This window comes from Anolis sagrei, chromosome 2 (assembly GCF_037176765.1).
Source record: "Anolis sagrei isolate rAnoSag1 chromosome 2, rAnoSag1.mat, whole genome shotgun sequence".
Lineage (NCBI taxonomy): Eukaryota > Metazoa > Chordata > Lepidosauria > Squamata > Dactyloidae > Anolis > Anolis sagrei.
The window spans coordinates 26,479,834-26,501,024 of NC_090022.1; the positions used below are offsets into that span (position 1 = coordinate 26,479,834).

General features: G+C 42.5%; 1 protein-coding gene across 1 annotated transcript; it reads left to right on the top strand.

Annotated features, from left to right (window-relative positions):
* The first annotated feature begins 427 nt into the window (after positions 1–427).
* Positions 428–20,967, top strand: LOC132765632 (SRSF protein kinase 3-like). Its single transcript, XM_067463411.1, has 12 exons — positions 428–700; positions 5,761–5,871; positions 7,029–7,137; positions 9,072–9,159; positions 9,700–9,786; positions 10,295–10,402; positions 11,408–11,570; positions 12,659–12,744; positions 14,942–15,049; positions 17,230–17,299; positions 17,386–17,478; positions 19,214–20,967. Exons 2-12 carry the CDS (start codon positions 5,823–5,825, stop codon positions 19,399–19,401), a joined length of 1,149 nt encoding a protein of 382 aa, XP_067319512.1. The 5' UTR covers positions 428–700; positions 5,761–5,822; the 3' UTR covers positions 19,402–20,967.
* The last annotated feature ends 224 nt before the right edge of the window (positions 20,968–21,191 follow it).

Genomic DNA, 21,191 nt, shown 5'->3' on the forward strand with positions numbered 1-21,191 from the left:
CACTGAACATTGTAGTGTGAAAGACCTTGTTTCAAAAACTCTTCTACTGGGGATTTTGCCAGAGAATACTACAAGTGTATATTATGTCACTTAATCGGTCTTACGTGCATTGATTTGGAGGTAACTCCCCTTTGACATCAGCAGGACTTAGTCCTAGGGAAGTACGTATCGGGGAGAGGGCAGCCTTAACACAAGGAGTGGGTTTGAAGAAACCAGATGTACGTTTCCAAAGTTTGCATTTCCATCTCGGCAATCTGTCAATGCTGGTCTATAAATACACTCCCGAGAGATTCCAGGTTTTTGCTTTGGTAGCAGGGCAGAGATGGGGCCAGGAAAAAATATTAAGAGACCAGAGCAGGAAACTGTTCCAACAGGTGCAGGGCGAGAGGAGAGGGTAAAATAAGACCTTCCCAGCTGTCCTGGGTCTCTGGACGGCTCTGAAGTTGGGACCGTGTGTTTCCAGAGGCTCCAGCGTGATCCAAGCCCTACCCTTTCCTCTTGCCACAGTTATGTAGGGGAGGGGGGAGACGTGGGACCCCCTCTTCTTCCCGCCCCCTTTCCAGCTCCAGGGACTAAAAAGGGAAGCAAGTGGGAACTTGTTGGACAACCCTCTCCGCCCCCCAACTCAAAAGCCTGGCAGATCAGCAAGTGGTGAGACCCAATCCAAGCTGGGCTCCTTAAATCCTGGCATCTAGTAAAGGTGAGTTCATTGTAATGGCTACTCCCCCCCCCCCCAATACTTTGATTTTGTTTAGTTTGATAACATTTTTGTGAACTGCCAGGAAAACAGTGGAATGTACCCATGATAAGAAAACCCTATGAACTCCATGAGATTGCCAAAAGTTGAGAGCACATTTTGATGTGGAAATATCTCAATGCTAACTTTGGTTTTTCATCAAAGGTAATACATTTTGATCCCTGTTTCTCAATAATACAAATAGATACCTGAATGGCTTTAAACAGATGAATACCTATAGACAAGCACTATCAATGATCCCATCTAGTTTCTAACAATCTGAGCTGAATCATGTTAATTTTTCTCATTTGTGAGGCAGGTTAGATGGTAGAGTTATATTGATTCATGTGCCTATTACTTAAAGGTAAAGGTTTTTCCCTGACATTAAGTCTAGTTAATGTCCAACTCTGGGGGTTGATGCTCATCTCCATTTCTAAGCTGAATAGCCGGCATTGTCTGTAGACACCTCCAAGGTCATGTGGCTAGCATGACTGCATGGAGTACTGTTACCTTCCCACCGGAGTGGTATCGATTTATCTACTCACATTTGAATGTCTTGAAACTGCTAGGTTGGCTGGAGCTAACAGCGGGAACTCACCCCGCTCCCCAGATTCGAACCACCGACCTTTCAGTCAGCAAGTTCAGCAGCTCAGCAGTATAACCCACTGTGCCACTAGGGACTCAGTGCCATTTATTTATGTTTATTTTATTACTACTTCCCACTTTTCCTTCAGTGATCTCAAAACAATATACATGGCACCTGTGACCCACTTTTAGTCCTACTGCAAATTTCCAATGTTGGGCTTCAAGAGAGAGAGAGAGGTCCAAGGTCATTCAATCTGTTTTATGGCTCAGTGGAGTTTTGAATCTGGATTCCCCCTTTAATCTCAGTGCATACTAATCGCTGTATCAAGACAAAACACACTTTAATAATCCAAGGTCAGATATGGCCTGTGTGCATCTACTCCACATGTTTTTCAACTGGAAAAAATAATGCCAAATCAGTTCACGAGTAAAGTCTTTGTATTTAGAACATCACGAACATTAGTCAAGCTTTGCATAGCCTTCCAACCATGACTGGATTTTGACATGTTTAAACCAAACCAACAAACCCTCCAAAGATGGAAATATTTGACCTGCAAAGGGGAACATGTAAACGTGTGGGAACAGCCTCTTCTTTCTCTCCTCCTGAAGAAGGCCATCTGAGCCCTTCTAGTTAGAGGCTTGAACAGTCTAGTCTTCCAGCAGGGATGCCCTGGCTTTTCCTTGCAATCCTCTCTAATCCATTTGAAAATCCAAGCAAGGACAGCCAGAAACCTGAGAGTTCAGCCTGGCTTTTTTCCAGCCCCGCTCAGCACGGAGTGGCACAGATTTGCAGCCTGCTTTTTGAAAAGTGCCAGTGAAAACCTCTGCTATAATCTCTGCCGTGACCCAGCCAGAAATGCTAGGAATTCTCCTGCCAGCCCAGCTCCAGAATTCAAAGAAGCAGAGGCACGAGGGCAGGGAAAAACAATACAAAAATTGTTAGAAGTGGAGAATCTGTATGCCTTAACTTCTGTTCCCGCTGCTTCTGAGGTCCAAAAGGCAAAGAGTCATGTTGACCTAGAGATGGAAATACAGGCAAATAAACAAGGTATCTACTTGCATTTCCATCTTTTCTCCCCTTTATCGTGTCACTCAAATTGGAAACCTTTCCAACCCTGCTATATAATTATGGAGTAAGTCCGCCTTACACCAACACATGTCTTCTTTTGGTCACCGGGAAAGTTGGTATTGTCTTCCTCCCTTTGCAACAACCAAAATCTCACACTGAGAGTGGATGGGATTGCATATACTCCAGCTATGTCCGGCTCCCCAGGTAAACACTGACCAATGACATAATCTGGTAAGACCTCTATAGTACCTCAGGGGATCTTGGTGGAAGATGTTGCCCATCTGCATCCAGCCCTGAAGACATAATCAGATGCTTCTCTGATACTCCCTGCTTTCCACCAGCCACAGAATAGATGTTGGGAGTAGCTATCACAGTGCAACAGTGAGTCCTCGGGGTGTTGAATGAGGAGTTCTGCATTTGGCACTCTTACATTACTCTCAGCTATGTAGAATCTTAATGGCAAAGGCAGCTGAGGCAGGTAGAAAAGCCCACAAGCAAAAGGACTATGAAAGAGGGTTGCTGAAAGCTTGCTGGTTTTATCTGCCTTGCTTTGTACTGCTGTGCAATTCCGCAAAAACTAAATCCTATTATGGATAACCCAATACATTAGGTCAGTGTTTCTCAACTTTCCTAATGTCATGACATATGCCCAAATGTGAACACTAGTGGGTTTGGGAGAAAATAGACCTTGACATTTGGGAGTTGTAGTTGATGGGATTTATAGTTCACCTACAAAGAGCATTCTGAACCCCGCCAACAATAGAATGGGCTAAACTTCCCACACAGAACCCCCTTGACCAACAGAAAGTACCATTTTCTGATGGTCTTCGGCAACCCCTCTGGCTCCCCCATTACAACCCCCCCCCCAGGGGTCTTGACCCCCAGGTTGTGAAATGCTTCATTAAGTGCAAGAATGGAAATTGATTTGAAAGAAAGATATTTCTTAGGTTTGACACACAAGACTATGTACAGGTTCCTTATCCAAAATAGTTGATAGGTTTTTGCATGCCAAGAACTAAAACATGCAACCCTTTGATGTCAATTTCAATTTGGTCATGAGAAATGCAAAGCTGTCAGTATAAGTGGAATCAGATTTATTTGGAACTAGCTGTCCCCTGCCATGCGTTGCTGTGGCCCTGTCTGTGTATATGTGTTTGTGTGTGTGTGTGTGTATATATGTGTATTTGCGTGTATATACATGTGTGTGTGTGGTTTTGCGCATGCATTCTAATGTATTTTTTTTGGCTCTTTAAGTCTCTTCTGCTGTGTTTTTTATGAGTGATGGTCACTTGTTGGCCTGATACGTGTATTGTGTCCAAATTTGGTGTCAATTCATCCAATGGTTTTTGAGTTGTGTTAATCCCACAAACGAATATTACATTTTTATTTATATAGAAGATAGGTGTGACACATTTGGAAACATGGGTCTTTAAACCCTAAAATATAATTTGAAGTGGCAAAGTGTTTATTATAACACATCTTGTAAGATGGGTGTCCTAAAACAAATAGGCACACAGAAGCAAGTTCAGCACATGTTTATATTCCGCTTTTCCACAGCCGCTGGTCTCTCCCTCCATGGAGAATGACAATCTTCCCAAAGACCTAAACACCTGCAGAGCTACTCTCTAACTTTCTAAAACAACAAGTTAGCAAAGTTTCAGACAAGCATGTCTATTGATAGGCAAGTCGGGGTTTTTATCAAAGCTACAGTATGGAATGTAAGCATGTTTACACCTGCAAAGAGCAACATTTTTTATCTATCAAAGCTATAGCAAGGCTCTCTAGATTCATAATTGTTTGCAAAAAGCAACATTTTCCCATCTTTAAAAATAGCAAAGCCATCTGTAAAGGTAACATATCAACTATCTCTAGCAAGGCCATAAAAGTGTGCAACATTTCCACATCAAGTGCCTCCTTACAAACATATTTGTCCTTATGCCAAAAACATAGTTTTTATCCAAGCTATATTCATAATAGTGAAAGCAACTTTTTTTTATTTCCCACACCAATGGAGTAAATCCAGGGAAGACTGCACTATGATTTATGCACCCAAAGGGAATGTGTTCCGAGACCTTCCCATGAATAATAGAAAGACTATATTTCTTAGAACTACGCTGGAGGAAATAGAGAGGCCCACAAAATATTGGATATTGAATCTACTGTGGATATTGAATCTACGGACCCACTGAACCCATAAATTCAGTCCCTAGAAGGCACTGGATATACTAGATGGAAAACTTAATAGTAACACAACTCCTCTGGTCAGACTTATCCAATATAGTGTCTTAAATTGCATTTCTATTTAAATCAACCCTCCCCAATAGAATGTAAGCATAGACGTCAGTAGGGGAAAATCTGAGGCCCCATCTGCACTACCATATAAACCAGTTTCTGAATCCAGATTATCTGTGTGGAACTGTATTATACGTCAGTACAGTCCATTCTTGCTCCTCTTTTTAGTTGCTGCATATCTTCTCTTTTTAAGGTAAAAGTTTCCCCTTGACATTAAGTCTAGTTGGGTTCAACTCTGAGGGTGCTGCTCATCTCCATTTCTAAGCCAAAGAGCCGGCGTTGTCTGTAGACGCCTCCAAGGTCATGTGGCCAGCATGACTGCATGGAGCATTGTTACCTTTCCACCAAAGCGGTACCTATAGTGTTGCGCTTAAGAGGAATTTAGTCTGGTCCAATGCAAAAGACACAATAACTTTGCACAAAAGCAGGAGGAGAAAAAAAAACCCAGAAAAGTTTACTCTTGTCAGCAGAGTCAAAACATAAACTTGCAGTGTTGCATACAAAATAAACAGTGCAACAAACTTACATAGTCCTTGTAAGAAATACAGAATGCAAAGAGCTTGGCTTCTTCATCTCCCTTCAAATGCAGAGCACAAATAGTTGAGCAAAATGCTGTGAGCAAAAGACTCCTTAGAGCAAATGCTTCTGAGCATAGAGCTGAACTGTATTCTAAGCCACATAAAGTTATACCCCACCGGGTGTGGCTCAAACCTACTTGCTGACCTAGATTAGCAGCTTCACATGATAATTAACAGTATAAACTTTTCTTTAACACACACATATACTTGGTGCTGATAACTCACCGTAACATATTGATCTACCCACATTTGCATGTTTTTGAACTGCTAGGTTGGCAGAAGCTGGGGCTAACTGCGGGAGCTCATCCCACTCCCCGGATTCAAACTGCTGACCTTTCAATCAGCAAGTTTAGCAGCTCAGCAGTTTAACCTGCTGCACCACAGGGGGCTCACTTCTCTTTTTAGGCAATGTATAATTGGCCTCTTTACAGCCAACTGAGATGAAATACTTGGATTCAGGTATAATACTTGTAATACTGGGATGATATATTTGTATTCAGATGTTTCCTGAACCTTGACTGTTCCAAGTATCTGGTCATTCACATAGAGCTAAAGCCCTGCCATGGATGGGCTTGACTGGCAAGAGGAGGGTTCCCCGGCATCATGTGCAGGTAAGTTGTGAACATGATGAGAAAAGCACTTCCTTCCAATAATGGTTTCCTCCTCCCTTATTATTCTTAGGATCACTCTAAGGTCGGAAGGCTGACAGATTGTGGTTGTTCCAAGATTACCAGTACATTTTGTGGTTGAATGGGAATTACAGATTGACAGAGGGATGAAAATAGCAATAGTAGAATGCAGTTTGGTCTATTGACTATTATTTAAGTTAAAGTAATTTTTTTTAAGCACAAGTACGTATTGTACTCACTGGCTGCTCATGGTGAAATCTGCCCTAAAATGCAGGCCATCTTTTTTTCCTAACAGAAACACTTACCTAACAAGTCAACACCAACAAACTAATCTATTTTTATTTTTTCCTCAATCTCTCTCACACACACAAAAAGAGATTCTTCTAGTTTCCAAAATAAACAATTAATACAGATGTATTGTCGAAGGCTTTCATGGCCAGAATCACTCAGTTCTTGTGGGTTTTTTCGGGCTATATGGCCATGTTCTAGAGGCATTTCTCCTGACGTTTCGCCTGCATCTATGGCAAGCTTCCTCAGAGGTGAGGTCTGAGGAAGCTTGCCATAGATGCAGGCGAAACGTCAGGAGAAATGCCTCTAGAACATGGCCATATAGCCCGAAAAAACCCACAAGAACTGAATTAATACAGAGTATACTGTCATCATGAAAAGCCATAACTAATGCAGGAATTTTACAACATGTTACAACTCCTAGCTTGATGTGTCTTTGAGATATACAAAAATTACTCATTCTTAATTTCTTCCTGTCTTCTAATCTTAATATGTCAAACTACAGATTCAAAGATTCCATAGCATAGTGCCACGGCAGTTCAAGTATAAATTCTACACACAGATGCACCCTTAAAGGTGCAACTAGGCTCCTTTCTTCATTTATTTCAGAGAAGACAGGAGTAAGGTGCAGACAGAGTGATGAGAGAAAAATACAACCAGATAGGACAGTGTTCTATGCATCTATCAACAGAATGGTAGGATGCTCTCAATTTGTTACTCTAACTCATCAGAGAGTACATCTGAGCATACTCTTTCAAGACAGGAGATTTATACAATTAGGACTTGTAAAGGCTAACTTTTTGGTTTCTCTTTTTAATATGTGTTAATTATACCCCTTCTATTTTATGTAGAAGGTTACTATCCAGTAAGGACAGGGGAGACATTCAATGGAAGATACCATGTGGTGCAGAACCTGGGGAGTGGCTACTTCTCAACAGTCTGGCTTTGCCAAGATGTTGGGTGAGTAAACACAAATAAAATTTTCCGGAAAAGCCATAAACTGGTTGCTGTGACTGTGGTGGGTTTAGAATTTGGTGCACAATTTTTGCATGTTTTGTTGGTGCTGATGCACATCAATTTGAAAGGTCGCTTTTAAATAAGTTGGGACAAAAGCATTAAGCAGCAAATTGCAGAAGTTCACAAAAATGCATGAATTTTCATGTAAACCAAAAGGGAAAAATAACAAGATGATCCAGAACTGGGATATTCCTGCTGGTTGTAGAATTGCACAGTCCTCCAGGCTCAAGAGTGCTCCATATAGCGTTTAGGTTCATTGCAATGTAAGCTGTCTGAACTGCTCACATATCTGTGTATAAACACTTCCCTGGAAAATCTATCCATACGTATAGTTGTTGCACACTCATATGCAGTATGGTGTTGTTATCAGCCTCCAATGTGATGTGGCGGCAAAAAAAGCCAGTGGGATTTTGGCCTGCATCAATAGGAGCATAGTGTCTAGATCTAAGGAAGTAATGCTACCCCTCTATTCTGCTTTGGTTAGACCACATCTGGAATATTGTGTCCAATTCTGGGCACCACAATTCAAGAGAGATATTGACAAGCTGGAATGTGTCCAGAGGAGGGCGACTAAAATGATCAAGGGTCTGGAGAACAAGCCCTATGAGGAACGGCTTAGGGAACTGGGCATGTTTAGCCTGAAGAAGAGAAGGCTGAGAGGAGATATGATAGCCATGTATAAATATGTGAGAGGAAGCCACAGGGAGGAGGGAGCAAGCTTGTTTTCTGCTTCCTTGGAGACTAGGACGCGGAACAATGGCTTCAAACTACAAGAGAGGAGATTCCATCTGAACATTAGGAAGAACTTCCTGACTGTGAGAGCCGTTCAGCAGTGGAACTCTCTGCCCCGGAGTGTGGTAGAGGCTCCTTCTTTGGAAGCTTTTAAGCAGAGGCTGGATGTCCATCTGTCAGGGGTGATTTGAATGCAATATTCCTGCTTCTTGGCAGGGGGTTGGACTGGATGGCCCATGAGGTCTCTTCCAACTCTTTGATTCTATGATTCTATGATTCTATGATTCCTAATTGACAACAACTTATGACGAACCTATCATAGAATTTTCTTGGCAAGATTTTAATAAGAGGAAGTTTAAGCCATGATTGGAGAAGGATGCTCCAAGATACGATACCTAGAAACATGAATTAGCCCTGATGTAGAACAAAACTGTCTTAAATTCTCTGTTAAGCTTCAGAGCCCTCATCTACACTGCCATATGATGCAGTTTCCAACTGAATCATATTGACAGAGATTTCAGCTAGGACCGCAGATATAGAGGTCCGTGCCTGGTGAGCTTTTGTTAAACTAGATCAGTCAGGAAGGAGAACAAGCACTCAAAGTTGAAGGCAATGCAACAGAGGTTTATTCGGTTTGGCCAAAAAGGATGCAAGTGCCAGCAAAAATGTCAAATGTACATGCACCAATTTACAGAAATACATAAGACATTTTATGTAGTTCAGATAGCTATTCAAACATCTCTTTCATCCCCTGATTGGCTGAAAAACAGAACCACCTAGGATCTGCACAGGAATTGGCTGCAGATTTGCCTGACAGAAGGAATTCCCCTGGTGGGAAGAGGAACCGCTGATGGAAAAAGAGCAAATGGGGAAAAAAGGAAGACCACACTACAGATGGATAAACTCAGTCAAGGAAGCCACAATCTGCAAAACCCGAGCAAGGCTACTGAAGATAGGGTGACTTACAGTTCTCTTATTCATAGAGTTGCAATAAGTCGAAAATGATTTGCCAGCAGTTAACAATAACAAAGCCACACTTTTGGCATTGTACTCACAGGATTCCAGTAATTGCCCTTTTGGAAAATAGAATGTTTGTTTTCAAAGCAGCAGTTTCCTCTTGGCTCAACCTGTGGGTTTTGTTCCAGGAAGAAGAGAAGTGTGGCTGTGAAGGTGCCCAGAGGAGGAGAAGATTTTGTTGAGGCAGCCTTGGATGAAGTCCTGCTACTTCGCTGTGTATGTAATGCTGACACAGACATCTGTCGCTCCCCAAAAAGCAAGCAGGCTCAGGACCCATCCACACTGCCATATAAAGCAGTTTGAAACTGCATTATAGAGTCAGTGTAGAGTCACATAATGCAGTTTAACTGCATTTAACTGCATTGTATGACTCTACCCTCACTATATAATGCAGTTTCAAGCTGCATTATATGACAGTGTAGATGGGGCCACTCTCTCTATTCCAACCTGAACCTGGAGGACAAAACCATTGTTGTTATTGTTCTTGTAGATGGGTGATAACTTCCACGGGAATGTCACATTTTAAGTTGCTTCTGGGAATTTTGGTCCAAAAAGGAAAGGTTTCCAAGCTTTGCCTGGGATTGTTACACAAAACACAAGCATTAGAAGTAAAATTGCTTATTCTTTGCCAAACCTCAAGGACTGGATATTTTCCTTGATCACAAACAGAACAATGGGGGACGGTGACAGCAATGGGATTATTCAATGCCTCATTAAAATGTCTGCTCTGAACAAGTTCTTCTTCCCTTTTGGCAGGTGAATAGCAAGAGGAGAAACAACAGAGCCAGTGACCATGTCATCCGCTTCTTGGATGATTTCAAAATGATTGGAGAGAATGGTTTCCATATCCTTTAATTATGGAGAAAACAGGTCATAAGACCCCAGATGCCAGGCATGATGTTGCATGGAAAACAGGCGGGGAAAACTTGCGACCCACGGAGGGCTGAAATTTTATTCATCCATTCATTTATTCATCCTGCTTTTCTCCTGGAATGGGATCTGAAGCTACACAAAAGCCTGCATAGAGGAAAGAAAGCCCTACACTAATTCCTGATCATTGGATTTGATCCCATTCATAATGTAGCTCCCAAACACTGCATTAAGATGAAGCCATTTGTGCATACTGGAAATGTGTTATCATATGGGACAGGGAATAGTTAGTTAGCTCAGGAAAGAGTTGGGATATACTACCCTTTTAACATTCAATGTTGGACTGCAGCTCCCAGACTTCTTCACTGTATCAGGGGCACCCAACAGGTAAAGACACCATTTCCTTACCCTATGGTGTTGGTCTCAGAGTGAAAATGAGATCAGGCAGCATCTCAGTTATTGGATCCCTAACTTTCCCCTACATGCCTGCTTAGTGTTTGAGCTGCTGGGACCTTCACTGCAGACGTTGCTGAACTGCCATGGAGCCCGGGGCCTCCCATTACCCTTTGTGAAAAAAGCTACACAACAAGTGAGTAAAACAGCTTCAGGAGAGAGCAGCAGGCTCAGTGCCACTGCCCATCATCTTGAAAACACTTGTCGAGAGCTCTCTCTCTCTCTCTTTCTCTCTCTACAAATATATGTATATGTATATGTACTGGGTCCACCTTGCAGTGCTTCACCACCTCTAGTGCCACTTGATGATAACTCTATGGTGGCTGCCAGCCTTAAGTTCCTGCACGGCTTTCAACTCATTGCAGTCCTGGTATAATACAATTAATATAAATAAAACTCTATTTATACTCCGCCACCATCTCCCCAAAGGGACTCAAGGTGGCTAACATGAGGCCACACCCAAGTAATTACAATAAGGCAAAATAAAATGCATGCAAAACAGACAATAACATCAAATAAAAATGCTTAACAGTAACAGAGTAACGCAATAAAATAGTTGGGTTTTTTTTTTATTTTGTCAGGAGCAACTTGAGAAACTGCTATTGCTCTGTGCTTTCTGATTTATTTTATTTCTGATTTATGGTGACTTCAAGGCAATCCTATCATGGGATTTTCCGCAGCCATTACGGAGCCTCCGGTGGCGCAATGGGTTAAACCACTGAGCTGCTGAACTTAGTGACCAATAGGTCGCCAGTTCAAATCCGGGGAGCAGGGTGAGCTCCTGCTGTTAGCCCCAGCCTCTGCCAACCTAGTATTTAGAAAACATGCAAATGTGAATAAATCAATAGGTACTGCTCCGGTGGGAAGGTAACAGCACTCCATGCAGCCATGCTGGCCACATGACTTTCTAGGTGTCTACGGACAATGCCGGCTCTTGGGCTTAGAAATGGAGATGAGCACCAACCCCCAGAGTCGGACACAACTAGACTTAATGTCAGGGGAAAACCTTTACCTTTAGCCTTCCCCAGTTTTTCCTTTGGCAACTCAAAACTATGGTAGTTGCTGAAGGCTGAGAGGCTTGATAGTATTCTGGGACCTGGGCTTTTGACTTTAACTGCCTGTCACATTCTTGTTTGTGCAGGTACTCCAAGGCTTGCATTTCTTGCACAAAGAATGCCGCATCATCCATGCAGACATCAAGCCAGAGAACATTCTGCTTTATGTCACAGAAGAAAGTTTGCAGACTCTTCTATACAACATGGGTTCCTTGGAGCAAGGGACGGTCGCAAAGCCAAAAAGACCAGGTATCTTGCTCAAAATAAAAGCATATACCAGTTGGGTTTGTTGTTGTAGTAAATATATGTGTAAGGGGGGGAAATGCTGGCTGGGAGAAAGGCGGAGTATATCTTCTATGCACATAATAAAACTGATAATATATCAGTTTTTCACTACAGGCATCCCATTATTCTCTCCTTTGGTGTGGAATTTGCATGAACATGCCCACTGTCTCTCCCTTAACCCTTTCCTATTCTTTTCTATGGTACACAGCAAACAGAGGAATTGATCACTAACTGAACCTACCAGAGAAATTTGGGTAGAATTCACCATAATTTATAGTAGCTGTAGGTACTGGGATGTATAGTTCATCTGCAATCTAAGGGCACCCTGAACTCCACAAATGATGGATCTGGAACTAACTAGGCACACAGAATCTCCAAGACCAACAAAAAATACTTGAGGTCTTTGGAGGGATTTATAGGAGTTGTAGTTCACCTATATCCAGAGCACATTATGAACCCAAACAATTATGCATCTGGGTCCAAACTTGGTATACATACCCGATATGCCCAAATTTGAATACTGGTGCATTTTGAGGGAAATTGCTTCCACTTTTTTCCTTCTCCTTAGCTTACTTTCATTGCTAGAAGCTGAGTTCAATGTGAAATAGTTCCTACTCAGGTCTTATCTACACTGCCATATAATGCAGTTTGAAATTGCATTATATGGTCAGTGTGGATTCATATAATGTCATTTAACTACATTGAACTGCATGGTGTGAGTTTACATTGATCATATAATGAAGTTCCAAATTGTATTCTATGGCAGTGTAGATGGGGCCTCAGTGAGAAAGGCGACAGGAGGGGAAGAAGCTAAACCTTGCCCTTTCCAAGCAGATTAGGCAAAAGCAACCTGCTGCATCATCTCCTCTCTTGTATGCTCTTCCTCGTTAATCACTTTTGCTATCTTGACCACACCCTGGTGTTTTTGGCCAGATGTGTCCGGGTTTTCACCTGTGAAATGTTGGACATGTACTAGTAACACACCCAGTTTACAATCTGAATTGTCATACCATTTGTAAAAGGGTTTATTTTCTTTTGTTCTTTCCATCCAGAAGATGACATGACTGCTCTTTTGGATTGTTGCAATTTAATGAAAATGGGAGTGAAGATTGCAGACCTGGGAAGCGCATGCTGGACTGTGAGTCTGGGTGTACTTTTGCCCTTTTTGAGCTACTTTCCTGATTTCATAGAATCATAGAGCTGGAAAAAAACCACAAAAGCCATCCAGCCCAATCCCCTGCCATGCACTTTGGGGGACGCTGGTGGTGCAATGGATTGTGCCGGCAGGACTGTTGACTGAAAGGTTGGTGGTTTGAATGCAGGGAGCGAGGTGAGCTCCCATTTGTCAGCTCCAGCTTCTCATGCAAGGACACGAGAGAAGCCTTCCACAGGATGGTAAAACATCCAGGCATCCCCCGGGCAACATCCTTGCAAACAGCCAATAATCTCATACCAGAAGTGACTTGCAGTTTCTCAAGTCGCTCATGTTGTTGTTGTTCATTCGTTCAGTCGTCTCCGACTCTTCGTGACCTCATGGACCAGCCTACGCCAGAGCTCCCTGTCGGCCGTTACCACCCCCAGCTCCCTCAAGGTCAGTCCAGTCACTTCAAGGATGCCATCCATCCATCTTGCCCTTGGTCGGCCCCTCTTCCTTTTGCCTTCCACTTTCCCCAGCATAATTGTCTTCTCTAGGCTTTCCTGTCTCCTCATGATGTGGCCAAAGTACTTCAACTTTGTCTCTAGTATCTTTCCCTCCAGTGAGCAGCCGGGCTTTATTTCCTGGAGGATGGACTGGTTGGATCTTCTCGCAGTCCAAGGCACTCTCAGCACTTTCCTCCAGCACCACAGCTCAAAAGCATCGATCTTCCTTCGCTCAGCCTTCCCTAAGGTCCAGCTCTCACATCCGTAGGTTACTACAGGGAATACCATGGCTTTGACTAGGCGGATCTTTGTTGCCAGTCTGATGTCTCTACTCTTCACTATTTTATCGAGACTGGACATTGCTCTCCTCCCAAGAAGTAAGCGTCTTCTGATTTCCTGGCTACAGTCTGCATCTGCAGTAATCTTTGCACCTAGAAATACAAAGTCTGTCACGGCCTCCACGGTTTCTCCCTCTATTTTCCAGTTGTCAATCATTCTTGTTGCCATAATCTTGGTTTTTTTGACGTCGCTCATGACACACACAAAAAAACTCCTGCACTTTGACACCCCTTTAATTGCCATGGCTCAATGCTGTGGAATAATGGGAATTGTAGTCTGGTGAGGCATAAGCACTCTTATGTGGCCCCTTCCACACAGCTGTAGAAAATCCACATTGAGCTTGGTCACATGGCAGTGCGGACTCAGATAATCCAGTTCAAAGCAGATATTGTGGATTATCTGCCTTGATATTCTAGGTTACATGGCTGTGTAGAAGGGCCCTTTGACCGAGAAGGCTAAGCACCTTGTAGAACTACAATTCCCATAATTGTAACACTGAACCATGGCAGTTAAGGTGATGTCAAAGTGTTTTAATTCTACAGTGTAGATGCACCCTTAGTCATCTTTTATTCTTCCAGACTAAGCAGTCTCAAACATTTTAGCTGTTCCTCATAGGGTAGGATCTGGAGCTCCTCTTGTCATTTGGGTTTATCTGGTATCTCATAGCCAGGACAATCTCCCCCATCCAAATATTTACTGGGGTCTAGCCAGATGTATGTCTCACACCTAAAGCAGCAGTGGGCAAATGTGGAGAGAATCAGGGCCATTTCCTCCCTGTGCCCCTCTAGCGGATAACACTGATCTGCTTTGGCATGCTAGAAGGGTCTTAACTTGACCTCTAGCCTTCATTTTGGACCTTTTCTTTTTATCTCCAAGAGGTTTTGAGGGTGGGAGGCTCAAGGGAATAGAGAATAATTGCCTATTTGAGGCTAGTCTTGCTCTCTTGACTTTGCAGAGCTTCAGAGGCTGCATCTCGTTTTCAGTAATTTGGACTCAGAGCAATGTGTTCAAATGACTGGAAAGGACATTCCACCTGAACATTAGGAAGAACCTCCTGACCATGAGAGCTGTTAAGCAGTGGAACTCTCTGCCTCAGAGAGTGGTGGAGGCGGCTTCCTTGGACACTTTTAAACAAAAGGCTGGATGGCCATCTGTTGGGTGTGCTTTGATTGTGCTTTTCCTGCATTGCAGAACAGGGTTGGACTGGATGGCCCTTGAGGGTGGCTTCCAACTTTATGATTGTACATTGAGGTCCCAATAACTACTGTTTATGCAGCCCATTGGTCACACTGAACACAAGGCACATACAGAAACTCTTCCTCACCTAAACCATTCTTTTCTTCCTTCTCTCGTAGTACAAGCCTTTTTCCAGAAAGATTCAGACCCAGCCCTACAGAGCTCTGGAAGTCCTTCTTGGGTTAGACTACAACACCCCAGCTGATAACTGGAGTGCCGCATGCCTGGTAAGGACCAGTTCTACCAGCATTTCTGATGTAATGATGATGATATTTGCCTTTCTAACCCTACCCATCTGTTCATAATCCGAAAAATAAGAACAGGCTGATAGTCAACCACACACATTCCCTCCTTGGATGTCTTGGCATAATTTTTAAGCTCAGCTTTATTTATTTATTTATTTATTTATTTATTTATCATATTTATATCCCGCCTTTCTCACCCCAGAGGGGACTCAAGGCGGCCTTACAACAGGCAGCAATTTGACATACAAGTGTCAAATAAAAAATTGCAATTAAACAACAAAGAATTAAAACATGATTTATTAAAACATCAACTACATTTAAAAAATCAGTTAAAATCATGTCATCCAAAATATAATCCAGGGCCATTCTGTTTATCAATCACATTGATTCTTGGTCACTTACTGCACTGTGTCAAAAGCTTGATCCCACAACCACGTCTTAATTTCCCCCCCTGAAGGTCAGGAGAGAAGGGGCTGATCTAATCTCATTGGGGAGGGAGTTCCACAGACAAGGGGCCACCACCGAGAAGGCCCTATCTCTTATCCCCACCAGTCGCACTTGTGAGCGGGGTGAGATCGAGAGCAGGGCCTTCCTGGATGATATTAACCTCCGAGATGGTTCATAGAGGGAGATACATTTGGACAGGTAAGCTGGGCTGGAACCATTTAGGGCTTTATAGGCTAAAGCCAGCACTTGTGCGCGGTAGTAGACTGGCAACCAGTGTAGCTGGTGTAATAGGGTGGTTGTGTGCTCTCTGTATCCCACTCCGGTGAGCAATCTGTCTGCCGCCCCTTAGACTGCTCGAAGCTTCCAAACAATCTTCAATGGCAACCTCACATAGAGTGTGTTGCAGTAGTCTATTCAGGATGTAACAAGAGCGTGGACCACCGTGGCCAAGTCTGGCTTCCCAAGGTACGGGCGCAACTGGGACATCAGTTTTAATATTTTGAATGCTCTCCTGTCCCCTGCCAAAACGTGGGGTTCCAGGCTCAGCGATGAGTCCAGAAGGACTCCCAAGCTGCGAACCTGCGCCTTCGGGGGGGTGGGGGTGGGGTGTAACCCCATCCAGTACAGGCTGTAACCCTATAACCTGTTTGGCCTTATGACTGACCAGGCGTACCTCTGTCTTGTCTGGACTCAATTTCAATTTGTTTGCCCTCATCCAGACCGTCGTAACAGCCAAGCACTGGTTCAGGACCTGGAAAGCCTCCTTAGTTTTGACCTTAGCCCCCTAAATATTTGCCAGGTCCTTTGTCCATCATTGCCCCTCCCCTCCTTTCCTCCTTATTACTATAATCATCATTTTAAAAAGCAGACAAGAAAAGTAGGACAGATGCTTTAATATTTATAAGTATTCTGACCCAGTTGCTAAATGTAAGCTAAAAACATATCTTTTAATACAAAATTCAGGTTTTAAGGCTGAGCAAATAGTTTGGATCATTCTGCGCTGTAATCCAGCTTAGTTTATGGACAAAAGATATTATTAACAAAAAGGAAGGCTAGGAGAGCTGCCACACATTAGAATGAATGCAGTTTGACTTTAAGACTTTAACAGTAATGGCTCAATGCTATTGAAGGAGAAAAAACGTACACATCCCACAGTTCTTTCTCCAACCCTGGACATTCCACAGATATATATGTACACTCCACTTGCTTCATTGCCAACAGAACCCTTGAAGATGCAAGCCACTGATGCAGGAGAAATGTCAAGAGAGAATGCTGCTGGAACATGGCCATACAGCCCAAAAATCTCACAGCAATCCAAACCTTGTCAAGAAAAAACAGTGACAGGGTTGTCTTAAGGTCGCCATAGGTCTGGATTGACTTCAAGGCACTTAACAACAAAAATCCACTTTCAAGACCTGAAATTGAGCAATTTCACAAGTTTAGCAGAATTATCATAGTAATTTTTTTAGATAATCCACATTTTCAAGAGTATACAGAGAATACCGAACTGCTTCAGCTCAACACGTTGTATTCTTATGAACCAGCTGTCCTTCTCCTAGTTTTTTGTTTTGGATTTGTCACTGTTAAACATATGTGAAAATAGTATGTGAGAAGTAGAGAGTCAAATAGCTCATTTTCATTTCTTAGTATCCTGCACTAGATGTAATATCTGAATTGGCCACAAGCTGAAATGAAATAATTATTTACTGTTGTAGGCTTTTGAACTGGCAACTGGAGAGCGCCTCTTTGAACCCAAAGCTGGGCAGTACTTCTCCAGAGATGAAGGTAGGAGGAAATCTGGAATGCCTTCCATTTTCTAGATGAAGATTTTACAATCAAACATCCAAACCTTTCCTTTCTACCCATTTCAGATCATGTGGCTCGAATCATTGAACTTCTGGGCAAAGTCCCACCCAAGATTGCCTCGTTCTGGAAACAGGCATCATCTTTCTTCAAGAGACAAGGTGAGGATGTGATGGTAAAGACTAAAGACAGTGTAACTGTATCCTTCTCATAACCCCTGGAATTTGGAAGAGCAGAGGGTTGTATGATGCTCGTTGCATACTACATCCCAAGTACAAGTCCAACATTACATTTTATGTTCGCTTAGTGAACCTAATAGGAAGCTTATAGGAAGAAAACCAGCTTCCTATTCCTCTAGGACATGGTATTGGTGAAAAAGAGTTCTGCAGATATTATAGACTGCAAAGGAAAAAAAAGAATGAAAAATAGGTCCTTAAACCAATGAGACCTAAACTCTTCTTAGAAGTCAAGGTGACGAAATTGAGGCTATCGTATTTTGTGTTCCATCCCAGCCAGGATTCACCTTGCACTCAATACCAGCCAGGAATCCAAAAGTAGTAGTAAAATAGTTTATTGAGGTGTGTGTGTGTGTGTGTGTGTGTGTGTATATATATATATATATATATATATATATATATATATATGAAAAGTCACCATAAGAAATGAGAAAGGCAAAATCCAATAGGTAATGGGAAAAATAGTCAACAAGTAATAAACCAAACCAAACTGGAAATAGGAAAAAAACACTCCAAAGGTAATAATCCAAACAGTCCAAATCCATAAAACAAGATACAGGAAAACCAGAATCAAATATGAGCATAAATCCAGGAAAACAAAAATCAAAACATGAACATGAATCCAAAAGCAAGACTATAGAAACTTCTCAAAACATGAATCCAAACTCCCAAGATCTTAGACTCAAAAGACAAAGTGGAAACAAGGTTTGAGATCCTCACTGCTTTGCAGCATTGCCTGATCTGAATTCTCAACTGAACAACACTGATTTGAGGTCCACAAGACAGTCATGCCAGTCATGCCTGTGACAGTCATGCCTGTGACCTTGGCTACCTTGCCTGAGAGATTTCTCACACTGCTGTTTCTCACGCAGTGTCTGTGACTTTCTTAATTTGCTGCTTCTTCCCTAAGATGAAGTCTGAGATTTCTCCTGATTGCGGGTATATTTTCTGGTGAATTTTCTCGCCCATTCAACTCCCTATCCTTAGCTGGGGTTGCTATGAGACAAGTAGGTGAAAAGTTGCATCTCTCTGTTTGCTGGATTCAGAGGTAGTTTCACGTTCAAGCCCATTTTTGCAAACAGGATCTAAACATTCACACTTGACTCAAACAGACAAGAGTTCTTTCTCCCACCCTGAACTTTATTCCACAGATATATAAACCTCATTTTCCTAGTTTCCAACAAACCTCACAACCTCTGAGGATGCCTGCCATGAATGTAGGTTAAATGTCAGGAGTGAATGCTTCTGGAACATAGCCATACAGCCCGAAAAACTTACAGCAACCCAATGATTCCAACCATGAAAGCCTCCGACAACACAATGATCTAAACCCCCCTCATTTCCCTCAATGAAAAACCCATCCACTCTCCCAGGCCTTGGAATAACAATCCCCTTGTCGAAAAAAATAACGTTTGGTAAAGTGGAGGGCAATAAAAAAACAGGAAGACCACACTCCAGATGTATATACTCAATTAAGAAAGCCGTGAGTTTGCAAGACAGAATTCCTTGGAAGTCTTTCATTCATAAGGTCGCCAGAAATCAAAAGCAACTAGATGGCATTTAGCAACAACAATCTATGAAAATGGAAGCTTTGTAATCAGAAAGAATATATGAGGCTTCCACCTCATGTTGCAACTGTTGTTTTCTTTGTGCTTGGCAGGTGCTCTCCTGCGAATGTCCTGGATCTCCTCCTATGACCTCTATCATATCCTCACTGATAAATACAACTGGCCGAAGCATCAGGCAGCTCCATTTACCAGTTTTCTTCTATTGATGTTGGACTATGCCCCAGAAAGAAGAGCATCAGCTGAGAAATGCCTTCAACATCCCTGGCTCAGTACCTTATAACCAGCTTGGTTTTATTCTCCTAGTCTCCATCAGTTCTGGGTACTGGTTTCAAAATGGAACATATTTGGGATCGAAGTTTCTTAGGGCCAAACTAGACCTGACATTAATTGCCTGAATTCAATTAACAAGCCTTTTTTTCTATGTGAGTTTTGCAGCTGCAAGAAAACGTGAGCAGGACTCTGTGTGTACTGCAGATCCTGGAATCTAGTTGATGCCAACCTGTATGGTGTGTATAAGTACCATTCAGGACTTACAAGGGTTTCAGGATTCCAGGTGTAATTAGTTCCACATTGAAATTAGTTCCTCCTCTTCTGTCTTCACCCCACCTGTGGCATTATGTATAGGTGCGTTCCAAGCCTTCCATGGCCATGTTCTAGAGGCATTCTCTCCTGACGTTTTGCTTGCATCTATGGCAAGCATCCTCAGAGATAGTGAGGTAAGCATCCTCAGAGGACCTCACTACCTCTGGGGATGCTTGCCATAGACGCAGGCAAAACGTCAGGAGAGAATGCCTCTAGAACATGGCCATATAGCCCGAAAAAACCTACAACAACCCAGTGATTCTGGCCATGAAAGCCTTCGACAATACAGGGAATTACACTTTTTGTCCTTGGTCTGCTCTTGACAAAAACCACCCTTCTTGAATGACTTTTTATTAGTCAAAGGGAAGGCACTATTCATACCAAGGGAAGGATGATTTTTGTAAGAAGATGACAAGAAAAGAGATAACTTTTTTGTATGGCAGAAGTGCCTTCCATGTGACTGAAACTCTCATATTTTCTCACCCATTGTCTATGCTGGTTAGGATTAATGGGAGACTCTGAAGATGCCAGCCACAGATGCAGGCAAATCAGGAAAGAATGCTACTGGAACATGGCCATACAACCCAAAAAACTCACATTAATGGGAGTTGTTGGCCAATAAAACCTGGAAAGTCTTTTGTCTATCCTTGCTATACGAAGCTTTTCAGGTTTCTTCATTGCTGATATTTACCTGACAGTTGGTAAACTACGAGTGTGAAGGATCTACTTATATCGATTTTTCTTTCAAACCCACTAACTACAGCTTTTGGGGGTGGGAAAAATATGAAACAACCGGGACTCCGTAAATCTGAATTGAACAACAGCTTTCTTTATTTCAGAAGCATAATTTGAGTGTGGTGATGGTAGGTTATTTTATTGTTGCTGTTGTCAAACAACTGGGTGGTGGGGTGTAAAATTACATGCTAACCTACTGGAACTCCCAATCTACCTTGTTTCCCAACCATTTAAAAAGTTGCTCTTGGGACTAAAACCTCACTAATTCCCCAGCCAATGTGGAGATTCTGGAAATAGCTTTTCCAAGGTTTGCAGGAGCTGCCTCTGTTAGAAATAACAAAAACACGCAGAATTAATTGTATTCATGTAATTAATGTCATAGCTAGTATCTCTCCACCTGCTGGTTTTTCATGATTTCTTCCAGTTTTGCACACTTTGTACCTCATGCTGGGTCCTGACCCGACTACTGATCCAGTTCCATTATTCTTAATGTGAAACTTTTTATCTCATAAAACAGGTGCTAACCTTATCCTGATGTCCTTTATATTTGTCTGGACAAGTGTTGAATCTCACCCGTTTCTGCATGCTTCCACATGTTACTCCTCTTGAGTTACAAAATTGTCTTTTAAGAACACTCACGTCTGCTCTGTTGTGTCATTGAAGAAAATGCAGCAGCACATCATGCACCACAAATGTAACTGTAGAGAAGCCGATTCCATCCGCGCTGCCTCCGGAAAATCCTGCAAATATCTT